The following is a 16054-nucleotide window of genomic DNA, read 5'->3' on the forward strand; positions in this document are numbered from 1 at the left end:
CTCGGGCATTTACCTCATGGGAGGTAGTGTCCTACTAGTTGGGTGTTTCACCTAGGCTACAACACTCTCCTAGTGATGGGTTCTTCCTGTGCAGAGCTTTTCCCCTCCCAAATTCTTAGAGCCATGGCTCGCCAAAAACACAGGTTGGTGTCCTATTGCCTGAAATCACAACTCTTAGCACAGCTTTTAAAGCCCTGTTAGGGGATCCCTGGGTGGCGCAGCGGTTTGGCGCCTGCCTTTGGCCCAGGGCGCGATCCTGGAGACCCAGGATCGAATCCCACATCGGGGTCCCGGTGCATGGAGCCTGCTTCTCCCTCTGCCTAGGTCTCTGCGCCTCTCTCTCTCTATCATAAATAAATAAAAATTAAAAAAAAAAATAAAGCCCTCAGTTAGGGGATCCCTGGGTGGCTCAGCAGTTTAGCGCTGCCTTTGGCCCAGGGTGTGATCCTAGAGTCCTGGGATCAAGTCCCAGGTCAGGCTCCCTGCATGGAGCCTGCTTCTCTCTCTGCCTGTGTCCCTCATGAATAAATAAAATCTTAAAAAAGAAAAAAAGCTCTCAGTTAAAAAAAATAAAACCCTCAGTTCATGTCACCATATACCTAAGCACCAACTAAAACCATGGGCAGTGGGCAGCCACGGTGGCCCAGCGGTTTAACGCCGCCTTCAGCACAGGGTGTGACCCTGGAGACCCAGGATCGAGTCCCACGTGGGGCTCCCTGCATGGAGCCTGCTTCTCCCTCTGCCTGTGTCTCTGCCTCTCTCTGTGTCTGTCATGAATAAATAAATAAAATCTTCAAAAAATAAAAATAAAACCATTGGGCAGTACTAAGGTCAGTGAGATGGCTTACAAGAAACATATAGTGAGCTTCGGAAGCAGAGGCACTCAGCTCAAAGAATACACAAAAGCATGTGACAGGCAACATGCTATTACTAGTAAATAAAGCAAGGGCTGAACTGTCTTCAGCTCCTCTGTAAAGTTTCCCCTAACTCTTCCAGAGTTAACGTCAGCAACTACTAACCTCACAGAATGTTGTATATAACTTTATTATACAATGTCATTTTACTTTATAATTCTCATTTATATCCCACTCTAAGAGCTTTGTGAAGGCCAAGATAAAATCTTTTTCATTAAAAAGAAAAGAAAAAAATCCACAACCAAAGATGGAGAGCTGTTAGGTTAACATTGACATTACTCTGAACTATAAAAATGGTTAAGTATTACCATAAATAACATGGCAGTTGCAACTGATGTTACTAGAACTGAAAGTAGGATTTTTGCATTGATTTTTTAATTTCTTATTAACTCTGACCAATGGGTGTGCTTTTTCTGGATCCTTACTATCCTAGCCAAATGAAAATTTTAGTACACACATTAACAATGCATAATAATAAAAACCAAAACCAAAACAGAATACAGCTTTTATATTATTGAACTTTATGTACAAAATCATTTGATTTCAAATAAACATTTAATGTAAAAACAAACGTTCTTTTAAACTGAATTTTTTTTTACATCTACTGTACCATTCAAATGCTTTATCATCTTACATGATTTCTTCAAAATCTCTTATCAAGGGTACATATAGAAAAGCATTTTTTTATAAATAGAAACAAAGGGATTTTTTCAGCTTTTATTATAAGATGACATAAAAAGTTTACTCAACAGAAGTAATTTCATTACTATTTGGGGGAGGGAATCACCAACTTTTTGTGCAAACAATGCTAGCCTTCTTTTAAGCATTAAGAGCATAACTGCTTAAGAAATGACATAAGCAATAATTCTACACCTACATCTCCCCTAAAATAATCTATTTTTTTTTTACATATGTGCACAGCTTTAGCAAATTAAAGCCCGAGAGAAATGCTCAAGATTCACTATCCAGAGGCATGATCAGAGTTTACTGTAACTCATCATTTAGAGAGCTTACCAATCAAGGAGTCTGTAATGAAAGCTGCAGTTTCCCTCTTTCCTATTTTTCTTAACACAAAAATCAATGACTAAGAACTTAATACTGGATGACAAATCACATCCACACTATTAGTTAAATAGCCTCACAGTTAAACACATCTTAAAAGACCAATCAAATCAGTATTTACATTTTATAAATTTCTGAAGACACCATTAGAAAGCTTATATATCCCTTCATTAAACAAAATAGGGAACTGCATCTGATGGTGGTGGAATGAAATTAAAAAATTAAAAATACCTGTATTTACAGCAGCATTGATCCTTTATAAATAAAGAATATGAAAATGCAATTATCTTTAAGGATAATAAAAAATTGAGGTGATGTTACTCAACCACAGTGCTTGGAGTTGGAATAAAAATCTATTGGTGCTTGTCAATGTGCCAGTAGTGAAACCACTTTCTGTTGGAGAAAATCCAACTGCAAATATGTGCATAAAACACATATATCACAGGGCAAAATTGCTCACAACAATTCAAGTCAGCTTATCTGTATTGGATATTCTAATCATGAAATACATTACAAAGACATCCTTGCAAGAAAAAAAAAGTTATTAACATTTTCTGGTTCATTTTTATAAAATATTTCCTTCCTCGAAAGTGGCATCTTAAAAATCCCAAACTCATTCTTCCCTTGGTTTATAATGAAAAGATGTGGACAGCTGAAATTTCAATGTGATTACCATACTGAAAAAGGAAAAAAAAAAACCCAAAAAACCAAACAAAACCACCCCAAAACAGCAAATGTTCAAGTTTAAAACAATATACTGGGTGAGCAATGCAGTAAAAGTATCCACTTAAAAACAAAATGGTCAGTAACCTTGTAAGCCAACATGACATTTCACTGTCAACAATATGAAAAACTGACATTTTCTCAAACAGGCATAAGATGAAGAAGTGCTATTTTAAAATTGTAAATGAACCTTTGTAAAGAATTTAATGTTGTAATTGCTCATTCCAAATTGATAAATGATTTCAAACTCAAGGATCAAGGTTTGATTGCAAATAATAATGCAACATAATTTCAAAATATCTTCAATTTCTAAAAAAGGAATCACACTCCAATTTTCCCTCCCCAAGAAAAGGTTCACACTTACAAAGTAGAAAAATGGCCAGTCACAAATGCAAAAAACATTATAATTTAAATATATGAAATAATTTCTAGTTCAATTCAATATATTTCATAAGACAATTGCTGAAGTTAAAAATACTTTCTTTGAAGTATTGCTTTTCATGCTCAGAGTGTGTTGTAATGACATCAATGAAATGGACATACATGTAATGCTGCATGACGAAGTGAAGTCGAGCCCTGACACAAATACCCTTGTTGAAATCATTTACTTCATCTAACAGTGCCTGTTTGAAACCTATGATTACAAACAAAAACAAAACTTTTCCTAGAGGCTGAATTCCCTAGAACGCAATTTCAGTGTTTGTCCATAACATGGGGTTGGGTTTTTTCTTTTCAGAGTTTTTGTTTTTTGCTCTGTTTTGAAACCCCTGAGACACCATCTGCTTCCAAAGCTTTCTCTTTTGAGTTAATTTCACTAAATCCATTTGCTGTCCCATTTTGTTCTTCAGTCACTTCTTCATTTGCAGGGGAAGCAGATTCTCCTTTTTCTAATTTTTGTTGCATTTCACGGAGCTTGGTAACAGCTTTATCTATTGACATTATGCTAATAAGATTAAAGTCATGCATGCTGACTAGATGAAGCATGAAGTTTCGACATAAATTCTTCTTAATTATTTTCTGTCCATAGTTTTCTACAAACAGCATACAGGCATGATTCATTTGATTGTCAGCAATAAACCTATTTAATAAAAATAACACAAACATCAATAGTGATATAAAGCATTATGTCAAATGCAACATGGTAACTATGATAGACCAGTAAGTGATGATTTAGCAATTAGTAAAACTAGTCAATCTGAAATTCCATGACTTGAATGGACTTACCATTTAAAAAACTTAAAGAGATTAACAAAAAAAAAGATTTTATTTATTTGAGAGAGAGCTTGAGACAGAGCACAAGCAGCGGGGAGGGGCAGAGGCAGAAGGAGAAGGAGAAGCAGACTCTATACTGAACAGGGAGCCCAATGTGGGATTTGATCCCAGGATGTTGGGATCATGACCTGAGCCGAAGGTAGACACTCAACTGATTAAGCCACCCAGGCACCTCTAAAGAGATTTAATCAGAACTTAAACAGATGTCATTTCTGTTTGTCCTAATGAAATGGCATATAGCCGTATTAAAAATACAGAGCATTTTCTCCTGCCAGCACCACTCTCATTAACTCTCTACACACACACTTTAGTCTGACATATTTTCCTATTTCAGAAGCAGTGTTCTTTGCATTTTCAGTTCACGGAAAGCCTTTAAAGAAACGAAGATGCCACGATTGTGACAATATGGATGGATCTTAAAAGCATTATACAAATAAATCTGACAGAAGGACACTAAGTCTCACTTATATGCAGAATCTGAAAAAACAGGTGACTTGGTTGAAGTGTGCCACTCTTGATCTCTGGGTCATGAGTTTGAGCCCCATGCTGGGTGTAGAGATTACTTTTTTTTTTTTTAAAGATTTTATTTATTTATTCATAGAGACAGAGAGAGAGTGAGAGAGAGGCAGAGACACAGGCAGAGGGAGAAGCAGGCTCCATGCAGAGAGCCCGACATGGGACTCAATCCGGGGTCTCCAGGATCATGCCCTGGGCTGCAGGCGGCACTAAACCTCTGTGCCACAGGGGCTACCCGGGTGTAGAGATTACTTAAAAAAAAATAAAAATAACAAAACTCATAGAAAAAGAGATTTGTGGGTACCAGAGGCAGAAAGTGGGGAAAGGGCAGATTGGAGGAAGGTGTTCTAAAGGTACAAACTTCCAGTTATAAGATAAATAAGTACTAGGGATATAATGGACAGAAAACATGAGGATAATAGCTAACACTGTTCTGTATGATATACAGGAAAGTTGTAAAGAAAGTAAATACTAAGAGTTCTCAATGAAAGGAGAAAATAAGTTTTTTCTTTATTTTTTTATTTTATCTGTATGAGAAAATGTTAGCTGAATCTATTGTAATCATTTCACACAATGGATGTAAATCAAACCATCATATGGCATGCCTTAAACTTACACAGTGATGTGTGATGTATGCCAATGATTTTCCAATGAAAAAAAAGCTACATTAAAAAAAAAATTGAACATATTACAACAAATGTGGTACAGTGTGGTTGTGTTGCTAGAAATCAAGTTAGTGTACCCACAATGAATAAAAGTTGAAAAAATCAAATTAAACCAAACAGAATGGCTGCTCAGTTACCTACTGAAACTGAGAGTCCAATAAAGTCTTTAAGGCCTGCCTACAGATATTTTCAAATTCAAAGTTTACCCAACTACCTGCCACTTTATAATGCTAATAGTATATCATGAACCCAAAATGATTGTTATGCTAACAGAGTTAGATCAAGGAATGAAAATGGAACTCAATAAATAATAGTAGGACTAAAATTCCATCTAAAGCTGAAATATCAGGACAAAAGAAAAAACAGACTTAACCTGAGCTTCCACATACATACATTACTCAGTTAACTGAGTTTTAATGACTACACCAGGGGTCAGGCAAACATTTTCTGTGAAAGGCTAGATAAGTAACCATTTTAGGCTTTGCAGACCATATACGATCTGTGGTCTTCCTTTTTTCCCTGCCAATCCCCTAAAAATGTGAAGACTATTCTTAGCTTGAGGCAGTATACAAAAAAAGGCGATGGCCCATGCACCTGAGATGGGCTGGAAATTATGCATCAAGAATTGGTGCATACTCCCTAAGAGTAAAGAAACAAAAGTGCTTCTTACCATTTATTTTATTATAAATGAAAAAAACCTTGGCTGCTTGCACTACAAAAGAAAGCCTTAAATGAATATCTAATAATAAGGTATAGAAGAAAAATCTGTGTATTGACAGGCAAATAGTTTACACAGGGAAGGAGGCCGATCTGTAGGAAAAACAATGTTTTGGAAGGTAGACAGCCACAATGGCACAAGAACTTGTTCTACCATGACCTCTATGCAACGGTAGTAACAAATCAGAAGGCACTTATTATATTTTATTCTCCAGAATTATACAATTTTCAAAAATTGTGGTAAAGTGCGATAAAAGTAATTTTCAGGATTTCCAGGCATGAAGCAAGGGACATATTTGTCTAATCTTTGGCAATAAAAGAAATGAAAATTAGGTGATTAAAAAAAGGGTTAGGTTATTTAAAAAATTTTCATTTTTCCTATTAAAAATGGAAACTATTGTTAGAGCTGACAGTTTTTTTTTTTTTTAACCTTTTTTCTTTATGCAGTTACAATACTGTGGATTAGGGTAATATTTAGAGCACACTGTATCTAAGCTAATGGAATTTTATTTTATTATTATTTTTTAGGGGTGGGAGAGGGAGAATCTTAAGCAAGCTTCACACTGAGTGCAGAGCCCCACAAATGGGCTCAGTATCATTATCCTGAGATGATGACCTAAGCTGAAATCAAGAGTTGGACACTTAACCGACTGAGCCACCCAGGCAGCCCTAAACCAATGAAATTTTAAATAAGATTCAAACATAGATTTATAGAATGTGAAGTGGCAACAAGAGCATAAAGGAAATGGAGTATTTAAATTTAGAAATACCCTACCCATGTTTCATGACATGGAGATTCCACAGTTTCATCACTTCTTTCTCCCCTTCATTAACATCAGAAAACTCCTCAATTTGCTTAAAAAAAAAAAACACAAAAAACTATTAGTATAAACAAAATTGGTATTTCTAAGAAAATTATCAGAATGTCAAAAACAAAATTTTTGTAAATAACATTACAACTTATTTATACAACAAAGTGGCAAAATCAAATGACTTTTATTATTTATTTTTTTTAAGATTTTATTTATTTATTTATGCATGAGAGACAGGCAGAGGGAGAAGCAGGCCCCAAGCAGGGAGCCTAACATGGGACTCAATCCCAGGTCTCCAGGATCACTCTCTGGGCTGAAGGTGGCACTAAACCACTGAGCCACCAGGGCTGCCCTCAAACGACTTTTAAACAGTAATTTTCTTTTTATTTTTTTAAGATTTTAATTATTTGGGCAGCCCGGGTGCCTCAGTGGTTTAGCGCCGCCTTCAGCCCAGGGCCTGATCCTGGAGACCCAGGATCGAGTCCCACATCGGGCTCCCTGCACAGAGCCTGCTTCCCTCTCTGCCTGTGTCTCTGCCTCTCTCTGTCTCTCATGAATACAAATAATAATAATAATAATAATAATAATAATAATAATAATAATAAAAGATTTTAATTATTTACTTGACACAGAGAGAGAGAGCACAAGCAAGAGGAGTGGGGGAGAGAAAAGCAAGCTCCCTGCCAAGGGAGCCAGCTCCAAGCTCCCTGCCAGGGAGCCTGATGAAAGGCCCAATCCCAGGACCCCAAGATTAGGACGCGAGACAAAGGCAGACGTTTAACCGACTGAGATACCCAGGTGCCCCTTAAGTAGTAATCTTTTTTTTTTTAAATTTTTTTTAAATTTATGATAGTCACAGAGAGAGAGAGAGAGGCAGAGACACAGGCAGAGGGAGAAGCAGGCTCCATGCACCGGGAGCCCGACGTGGGATTCGATCCTGGGTCTCCAGGATCGCGCCCTGGGCCAAAGGCAGGTGCCAAACTGGTGCGCCACCCAGGGATCCCTTAAGTAGTAATCTTAAAGGGAATCTCTAAGTTATGAAGTAGTTACCTACTTCCAAAAAAACAAAAAACATGATATAAAATCACAAGAAGAAAATATTTATGTCCTTCCGCTGTTTAAATAACACAACTACAAACATTGTGGATTCCTGAATTCCTTCATTTAGAACAGGCTCCTTTACACTAAGAGTTTAATTTGTATTAAACTAATAGTTTAAAAAAAAAAACTAATAGTTTTTAAACATGAATCACTTCATTTTAAGATTCTAAAATCACAGTCAATGGTGATAATAGTAATACTCACTGTAATGGTTTTTTCTCTTAGCCATTCAGGATCTTTTTCATCTTCACTATCTACTTCCATTTCTTGTGGACGGAGAGGTAAACAAGTATCACTATGGAAATATAGACGATTGTGTCCACTACTGTATGTTCGCTGCTGTTCTACTTCTCCATCTTCAGATTCAAGAAATTCAGACATGCTTGCTTTTGTTCGTTTTGGTCTGATGAAAAGAAAGGCTGATGTAACATTAAGTGACAGGGATAGGGTTCTTTTTTCACACCTCTCAGAGTATATTCCTCTTCTGGCACAGGTTCCTACCTAGGAATGCACACAGTAACTTCCACTGGGAGAATTCTTTAATCCTTCTAGCCACTGTAGCAGTGGTGACATTAATATTTAAAACATGAAAAAGTTCTAAAGAAGAAGTGAGAAAATCACTACAGAGACTGCGGAGGGTTATAAAGCAGTAATACCATCCCAGACAGTTAGCTAAATAATAATTTGAAGTAATGATTCCCACCCTAAACAGTAGCTCTGTCTAGCCCTCCTTTGTGCCTCCAGCATCATTAATAAAAGTCAGATAATACGGTTTTTTTTCTATGACCTTTTAACCTACCTGCACACAAGAATGTGTGTAATAGGTGTTCTTTTTACTGGTCCATTACGACTAAAAGCAAATCCAGGTTGGCGATGAATATCCTGAGGATTTCCTGCATAGGAGCCATCATAACACTCATTGATAGAAACATCTATCCTAGCACCTTTTGGATGATACTGAAACAAAAATGGCAAGATGCTTAGAATAAGGAAATATTAATTATCCCTACCCTAAATACCTATCACTCTAATTAATTAATTAAAAAGTATTTGTGGCTCTTAATGTTTTGAAAACTAAAAAGAGCCACACACACCGGAATGGTGAAAGGTAAGTCAGAAGATCTGGAGTCAAGAATATTTGTGTTAAAATCCTGGCTATGACATTTATTGGCTTGGTGACTTTATACAAATTATTCTTGTTTTGAGTAAGAAGAAACTACTACTTAATTCAAAGAGCTGGCGTGAGGATTATGTAAGTCAGTACAGGTGCACTATGCAAATATGTGTAAAATATATCACTATAATTCATGCATTTAGCAATCTATCAAATGCAAATAGCAATCTATCAAATGCAAATATTTTGGCATTTTGTGCAGAAGCACAGTTTATTTTGTTATTTTTAAATTCCAGTATAGTTAACATACAGAAATTCCAGTATAGTTAACATACCGTACTGTATTAGTTTCAGGTGTACAACACAGTGATTCAACACTTCTATACATTACTTGATGCTCATCATAGTAAGCGTACTCTTAGGGCAGCATAGGTTTTTTTTTTTAATGATTTTTTTTAACATTTTATTTATTTGAGAGCTAGAGACAGAGAGAGCAAGAGTGAGGGGAAGGGGCAGAGGGGGAGTGAGAAGCAGACTCCCCACTGAGCAAGGAAACCAACTTGGGGCTCAGTCTCATAACCTTGAGCCAAAGGCAGATGCTTAACTAACTGAGCCACCCAGGCGCCCCAAGAAGCAGTTTCTGAAATTCAGATTGTCATATATTATTAGTAAGAAATATAAGAAAGGTTACTCACAACATAATTGAAGATAAATCTGCTGTGGCAGAGTTTAAGATGCTTGAGTAAACTATAAAGTTTGCGGCAGTTCAGAGTACACCACGGGCAATGTAGGTCATCTCTTGCTTCAGTTTGCTGTCTTGTATTGTTGTTATAAAGGAACTTTAAAATAACAAAAAACAGAAAACAGCAAATATCCAATTTAAACATCTCAAGATATTTTATTTTAGTATCACCTTTAGAAATAATTAAAACAATTTAAGAAGAGAAAACCAAATTAGAGACATTCTTTTCATTTAAGTATGCCAAAGTATTTCAGATGCAACATGCAAAAACAAAGGTATTTCATGATTACTTAAAAAAGAAGGGCCAGCTATATTACCTGATAAAATATTCTTAATTTTTGCCGGTTTTCATTTGAAGTATCTTTTTCTTTTCTTGTTTGCAGGTCTGTATTCAATGATTCTTTAACAGCTGAAAATATATACTTTTATATTTAATGCACATACCTGCTTATAAAAAGTGAAATAATATATCTTATAAAACTAATTAAACATTAAAGCTTTTAAAGAATTCTATTTATGGTACTTAACACAATTTTTTAAATTTAATTTTTTAAAGATTTATTTATTTGAGAGAGAAAATCAGAGAGCACGGGCACACATGTGCCACAAGTTGGAGGGGGAGAGAATCCAAAAGCAGATTTCACATTCAGTGTGGAGGCCTATGCAGGTCTCAGTCTCATGACTCTAATCATGACCAGACCTCAAACCAAGAGTCAGACACTTCACTTTCTGAGCCACCCAGGTGCCCCACTTAACACAATTTTTGTTCTCATCCTCAAGTCATTAAGGTCTTACTGGCAGGAGCCATGTTTTCTTTTTAAGAAACCATCTCTGGGCAGCCCGGGCGGCTCAGTGGTTTAGCACTGCCTTCAGCCCAGGGTGTGATCCTGGGGTCCCGGGATCAAGTCCCACATTGGGCTCCCTGCATGAGCCTGCTTCTCCCTCTGCCTGTGTCTCTCTCTCTCTGTGTGTCTCTCATAAATAAATAAATAAATAAATAAATAAATAAATAAATAAATAAATAAATAAAATCTTAAAAAAGTATCACTCCAAATCCAAAAGATGGCTATTAATAATTTTGGTATATTTCTTTACAGACTTAAAAATAAAATGTTTATATTTTCCCTGACATAAGTAACCATTTCAATATGTACAGTTTTGTATAAAATTTCTTTCTCAGTTTCAAAACACTTACCTATTTGGCCACAGAGTATTTTAAGAAGTACCCAGACCACAATTTACTTGGGAATCTTTGCCCATTTTTTTTTTAAAGATTTTATTTATTTATTCATGAGAGACACACAGAGAGAGGCAGAAACACAGGCAGAGGGAGAAGCAGACTCCTTGAGGGGAACCCGATGTGGGACTTGATCCTGGGACTGTGGGATCATGCCCTGAGCTGAAGGCAGCTGCTTAACCACGGAGGCACTCAGGTGTGCCTCTTTGCTCATTTCTTAAGTCTCTCTGACGTAACAGAAAATTGCACACAATGAATGGACATGAGTGGTCAATGTCAAAGACAGTTGTCTTTTTTTTTAAGGATTTTATTTATTTATTTATTTATTTATTTATTTATTTATTTATTTATTTATTTATTAGATGAGAGAGAGAGAGAGAGAGAGAGAGAGAGAGGAAGAGACACAGGCAGAGGAAGAAGCAGGTTCCATGCAGGAAGCACAATGTAGGGCTCAATCCTGGGACTCCGGGATCATGCCCTGAGCCAAAGGCAGATGCTCAACCGCTGAGCCACCCAGGAATCCCTTTTTTTAAAAATAATTTTTATTTATTTATTCATGAAAGAGAGAGACAGAGAGGCAGAGACACAGGCAGAGGGAGAAGCAGGCTCCATGCAGGGAGCCCAATGTGGGACTTGATCCCAGGACACTAGGATAATCCCTGAGCCAAAGGCAGACGCCCAACTGCTAAGCCACCCATGCATCCCGAAATCAGTTTTCTCACTAAAATATGAAGCTTGTTAAACACATACGTATTACCCCCACCAACTAGGGCCCCTTGGAATATGTGCTCAGGGAAGAGAGTGTGAAAACAATAAATATGACTACTTTCATTAAAAACAAATAGGGGAGCCTGGGAGGCTCAGGTCATGATTTCAGGGCCCTGGGATCAAGCCCCAAGTCAGGCTCCCTGCTCAGCAGAGTCTGCTTCTCTCTCTCTTTCTGCCCCTCCCCTCATGCATGCTAACACTCACTCTATCTCTCCCTGTCTCTCAAATAAATAAAATCTTTAAAGAAATGGCACCCCAGAGGCAATGAGTATACTCAGCACCCACATCTTGGGTGTTTTTTGTTTTTGTTTTTTTTAAGATTTTATTTATTTATTCATGAGAGACACACAGAGAGAGGCAGAACACAGGCAAAGGGAGAAGCAGGCTCCTTGAGGGGAGCCCGATGTGGGACTTGATCCTGGGACTGCGGGATCACACCCTGAGCCAAAGGCAGACACTCAACCGCTGACCCACCCAGGCCAAGACAGTGGTCTTTTTTTTTTTTTTTAATTTTTATTTATTTATGATAGAGAGAGAGAGAGAGAGAGGCAGAGACACAGGCAGAGGGAGAAGCAGGCTCCATGCACCGGGAGCCCGATGTGGGATTCGATCCTGGGTCTCCAGGATCGCGCCCTGGGCCAAAGGCAGGCGCCAAACCGCTGCGCCACCCAGGGATCCCCAAGACAGTGGTCTTAAACTTTGTCTTCTTTAAATAGAGTTGGATAAAAACATACAGATGCTCTCACTTGAAGGCAGTGTTCTTATGAGGCAGATACAACATGACAAACAGAACACTACAGTTCACCTGGGCCTTTTTTTTTTTAATATTTTTTTAAATTTTTATTTATTTATGATAGCCACACAGAGAGAGAGAGAGGCAGAGACACAGGCAGAGGGAGAAGCAGCCTCCATGCACCGGGAGCCCAATGTGGGATTCGATCCTGGGTCTCCAGAATCGCGCCCTGGGCCAAAGGCAGGCGCCAAACCGCGGCGCCACCCAGGGATCCCTCACCTGGGCCTTAACTCAGCAGAATTATCTCCATTTAAAAGTGTTTTTCCTCTAAAAATTTACTGCAAAATTTAACCTGGTAAAATTCAAGTTATGATGATACTTTTCTAGCCCTAAAACTGTAAAAAACACTCTGAAATACTTAATTCAGTTCTAAAACATATACAAATCTTTATATGAATTATAAAAAAGCATACAGTTCTAAAACTCTTTATATATCTGCAGTTCCAAAATCTAAAAAGGTATGAAAACCAACTGTTTTTCTCATGAGCTTAAGAGAAATTTGGTGGAAAAAAACTTGTCCTAAATTGACATGAAGCTATCTATAGACTTTGTTTGGAGGGGTTATATAACACATGACACGTAACATACTATATATATACACTATGCATTTCATCATGGTTTTAAAGTTAAAAAAATTCCCAGACACATCTGCACAAAACATAAAGAACTGCTTATATTTCCCTAAGAATAATTATTAGGACAAAAGGAAAACAAATGAGTCTGAAGCCAAGTCCTAATTCTGCAAAGCACTATTATTATTATTATCATCATAAAGTTTGTTTATTTTTTTGGTAGCCTCTACACCCAATGTGGGGCTGAAACTCACAATCTCAAGATCAAGAGTCTCGTGCTCTTTCAACTGAGCCAGCTGGTGCCCCTACAAAGCATTATTTTGATACCAATGTTTTCTTACCTATAGTCTGAGTAGGTTTAACTGAACCAGGCTTGTTTTCTTGATGAAGACTCTCTGAATTTCTAGTGGCAAGAGGCTTGGCAATAGGAGCTGTAGATTTATCATTGGTCTCTCCTGTCCAACGAAGAGTGAACTGCAATGTAGGTCCCTGAGAAAATGTTTCAAATGGAGGCAGCCTCTAAAAAAGAAAACATGAAAAGAGTGAAGGTTTCACATAATGAATTGAAAGGAATTACAGAACAAAAGAAACCTCCTGATATCTATTACGATAAATTAATGTGGATTTGAAAGCCTACAATGCCTACAGATATGGCCAGGGAAGGAAAGCACATATATGGGCTCAAGACAGACTGAAGTACTGGAGAGCTCAGGTTGCCTAAAATGGCAGCCACTTAACAGCAGGGATGAATTGTCGCCATGTGCAAACAGTGCCAGCATAGCCAGATTTTCAGATTTTTTTTTCAAAAGAAGTCAGGAATCCAAGTTCACATGGGAGACCTTCCTATTCTTACATGTTGGTAATCAATGAGAAATGGCTTTAAAAAAAAAAAAAAAACAAACCTGTGGTAACCAAAGCCTGCCAGTTGGCAACCAGTTAGATGACCAACTACTTTGTTTTTGTAAATTAAACACTAAGAGCAATTAGTAATTTTCCCTGACTTCTTCAGCTTCAATGACAACTTCCTCTGTTCTTCCTGTTTGGGTTCTGGGACTCTGAGCTATTTTGGCTTTCCACCACAACCTCTAATCACTTATGAGAAGACTCTACTCATGGTCTCCTTAATTCCTACCTAACATTTAGCCATCTACCCTAATTGGTCACCTATCTATGGATGTACTTTATTAGGCTGATGATTCCAAACTGATCCTCCATTCTTTTATACTTAAGCTATAAAACTTTTTTTTCTTAAGCTATAAAACTTTGTACCTCAACTACCTCTTGGACATTGCCACTTGAGTGACATTAATGTTGCCTTGAACTAAAATATGTTTAGACATGAATCTATTTTCTTTCCTTCCGAGGTATAATTAATTTTGTTCATATTATCATTCCTATTATTGACTCTAACCTAAAAACTTCAGAATTACATCTGGCCCCTATTTTTCTTTTTGTTTCTCTTATATAATTACTAAGTATAGATCTCTACTACCTTATTACTAAAGTATCTCAGCAGCTCTCCTCCTTCTATTTTTACTTCTCAATTCATCAGAATAAATCTTCAATAATCCAATAATCTTCTGAAAGACTGCATTCATGCTATTCCACAGAAACCTGTTTATTTTACTGCCATACAAGCCTAAATTCCTACAACTTTATTACAAACATTCTTTTTAAACTATAATTTTGGACAGGAATGAAATAAAAGTGTGTTTTTATAAATTAGTTTTGAAAAAAGTCTCTCCATATATGTAAGTATTTATCTCATAAAATTACAATGCATAAAGATACATGTACTAGTGTATTTACATTTGTGAAAATGTAAAAAAATTGATATAATTGAATTATCCATTAAAATAGCATTAGTTACTTAGTAAATTATGGGACATTTATTTAGAAGAATACCACAAAGCTTCTTAAAAAAAATCTAAATGCTCTAACTTTAAAAGGATATCCACTTCATATTCCTTCAATTTCTTGGGAAAAACCAGTAACTCACATTATAGAATACCTATTTTCTTTAGGGCAGCCCGGGTGGCTCAGCGGTTTAGTGCTGCCTTCAGCCCAGAGCGTGATCCTGGAGTCCCGGGATCAAGTCCCATGTCGGGCTCCCTGCATGGAGCCCACTTCTCCCTCTGCCTGTATCTCTGCCTCTCTCTCTCTCTGTGTCTCTCATGAATAAATAAAATCTTTAAAAAACAACAGCAAAAAGCAAAACAAAACAAAACAAAAAAACCACACACCTTAAACGTTATATAACAAATTTAAGGGCAGACCGGGTGGCTCATCAGTTTGGTGCTGCCTTCAGCCCAGGGCCTGATCCTGGGGACCCAGGATCGAGTCCCATGTCGGGCTCCCCGATGGGAGCCTGCTTCTCCCTCTGCCTGTGTCTCTGCCTCTCTCTCTCTCTGTGTCTCTCATGAATAAATAAATAAAATCTTAAAAAAAAAATTTAACATAATGAACACCCGCATGAAATTCAAACACTATTGATAAGTATATAAAATAATAAATTTAAAATTCCACCACCTAGAGGAAACCCATTAATTTTAGAAAAGTAGAAATATGTATATTAAAGTAAAACTAATTGTTTTAGTTTTTTTTACTAATTTATTTTACTAAAAACTAAATACCATGGAAATCTTCGTGTCAAAGTATTGTTCTTTTTAATGACTATTTTTTAGATTTAAGGTATTTCCGGTTTCTCACTATTTTTGACAAGACCTGTTACCCACATCTTTTCAGTTACTACACCTCATGACAACACTGAGGAAATGGGCTTAACTGCTAATGCCTATACACACAATTTAAAATGTCATCCATGTTGCCAGTCTGCCCTCCAGTAAGGCTGTCCCCAGTTACTCTCACATTGAAGCATTATGTGAGACTGTGTCCTCACATCTCCAACTAGAAACTGCCAAACTTTTTGTCAAACCAGTAAAGTACTATCTTTGATTTTGTTTACACATCTTTGAATACTAATAAGGTTGAATATCTTTTTAAAAGCTTGCTAGTAATCTACAATTATTGCCTCAAGAATTGTCTG

The 16054-nt window shown here is 37.0% G+C and overlaps 1 protein-coding gene across 2 annotated transcripts in view; it reads right to left on the minus strand.

Moving 5' to 3' along the window:
- Positions 1-1050: 1050 nt before the first annotated feature.
- The window catches only part of SUZ12 (SUZ12 polycomb repressive complex 2 subunit), a 46528-nt gene continuing 31524 nt past the window's right edge, over positions 1051-16054 (minus strand). For both annotated transcript variants that reach the window (XM_055332332.1, XM_055332324.1), the window contains 7 exons: positions 13350-13527; positions 9956-10047; positions 9592-9735; positions 8582-8739; positions 7987-8185; positions 6645-6724; positions 1051-3777 (listed from right to left, as the gene is read on the minus strand). In XM_055332332.1, coding sequence (XP_055188307.1) covers positions 3432-3777; positions 6645-6724; positions 7987-8185; positions 8582-8739; positions 9592-9735; positions 9956-10047; positions 13350-13527 — 1197 coding nt within the window. In that variant the 3' untranslated portion in view covers positions 1051-3431. The remainder of the gene's footprint in view (positions 3778-6644; positions 6725-7986; positions 8186-8581; positions 8740-9591; positions 9736-9955; positions 10048-13349; positions 13528-16054) is intronic.

The sequence above is a fragment of the Nyctereutes procyonoides genome, unplaced genomic scaffold, assembly GCF_905146905.1.
Source record: "Nyctereutes procyonoides isolate TBG_1078 unplaced genomic scaffold, NYPRO_anot_genome, whole genome shotgun sequence".
Taxonomy (NCBI): Eukaryota; Metazoa; Chordata; class Mammalia; order Carnivora; family Canidae; genus Nyctereutes; species Nyctereutes procyonoides.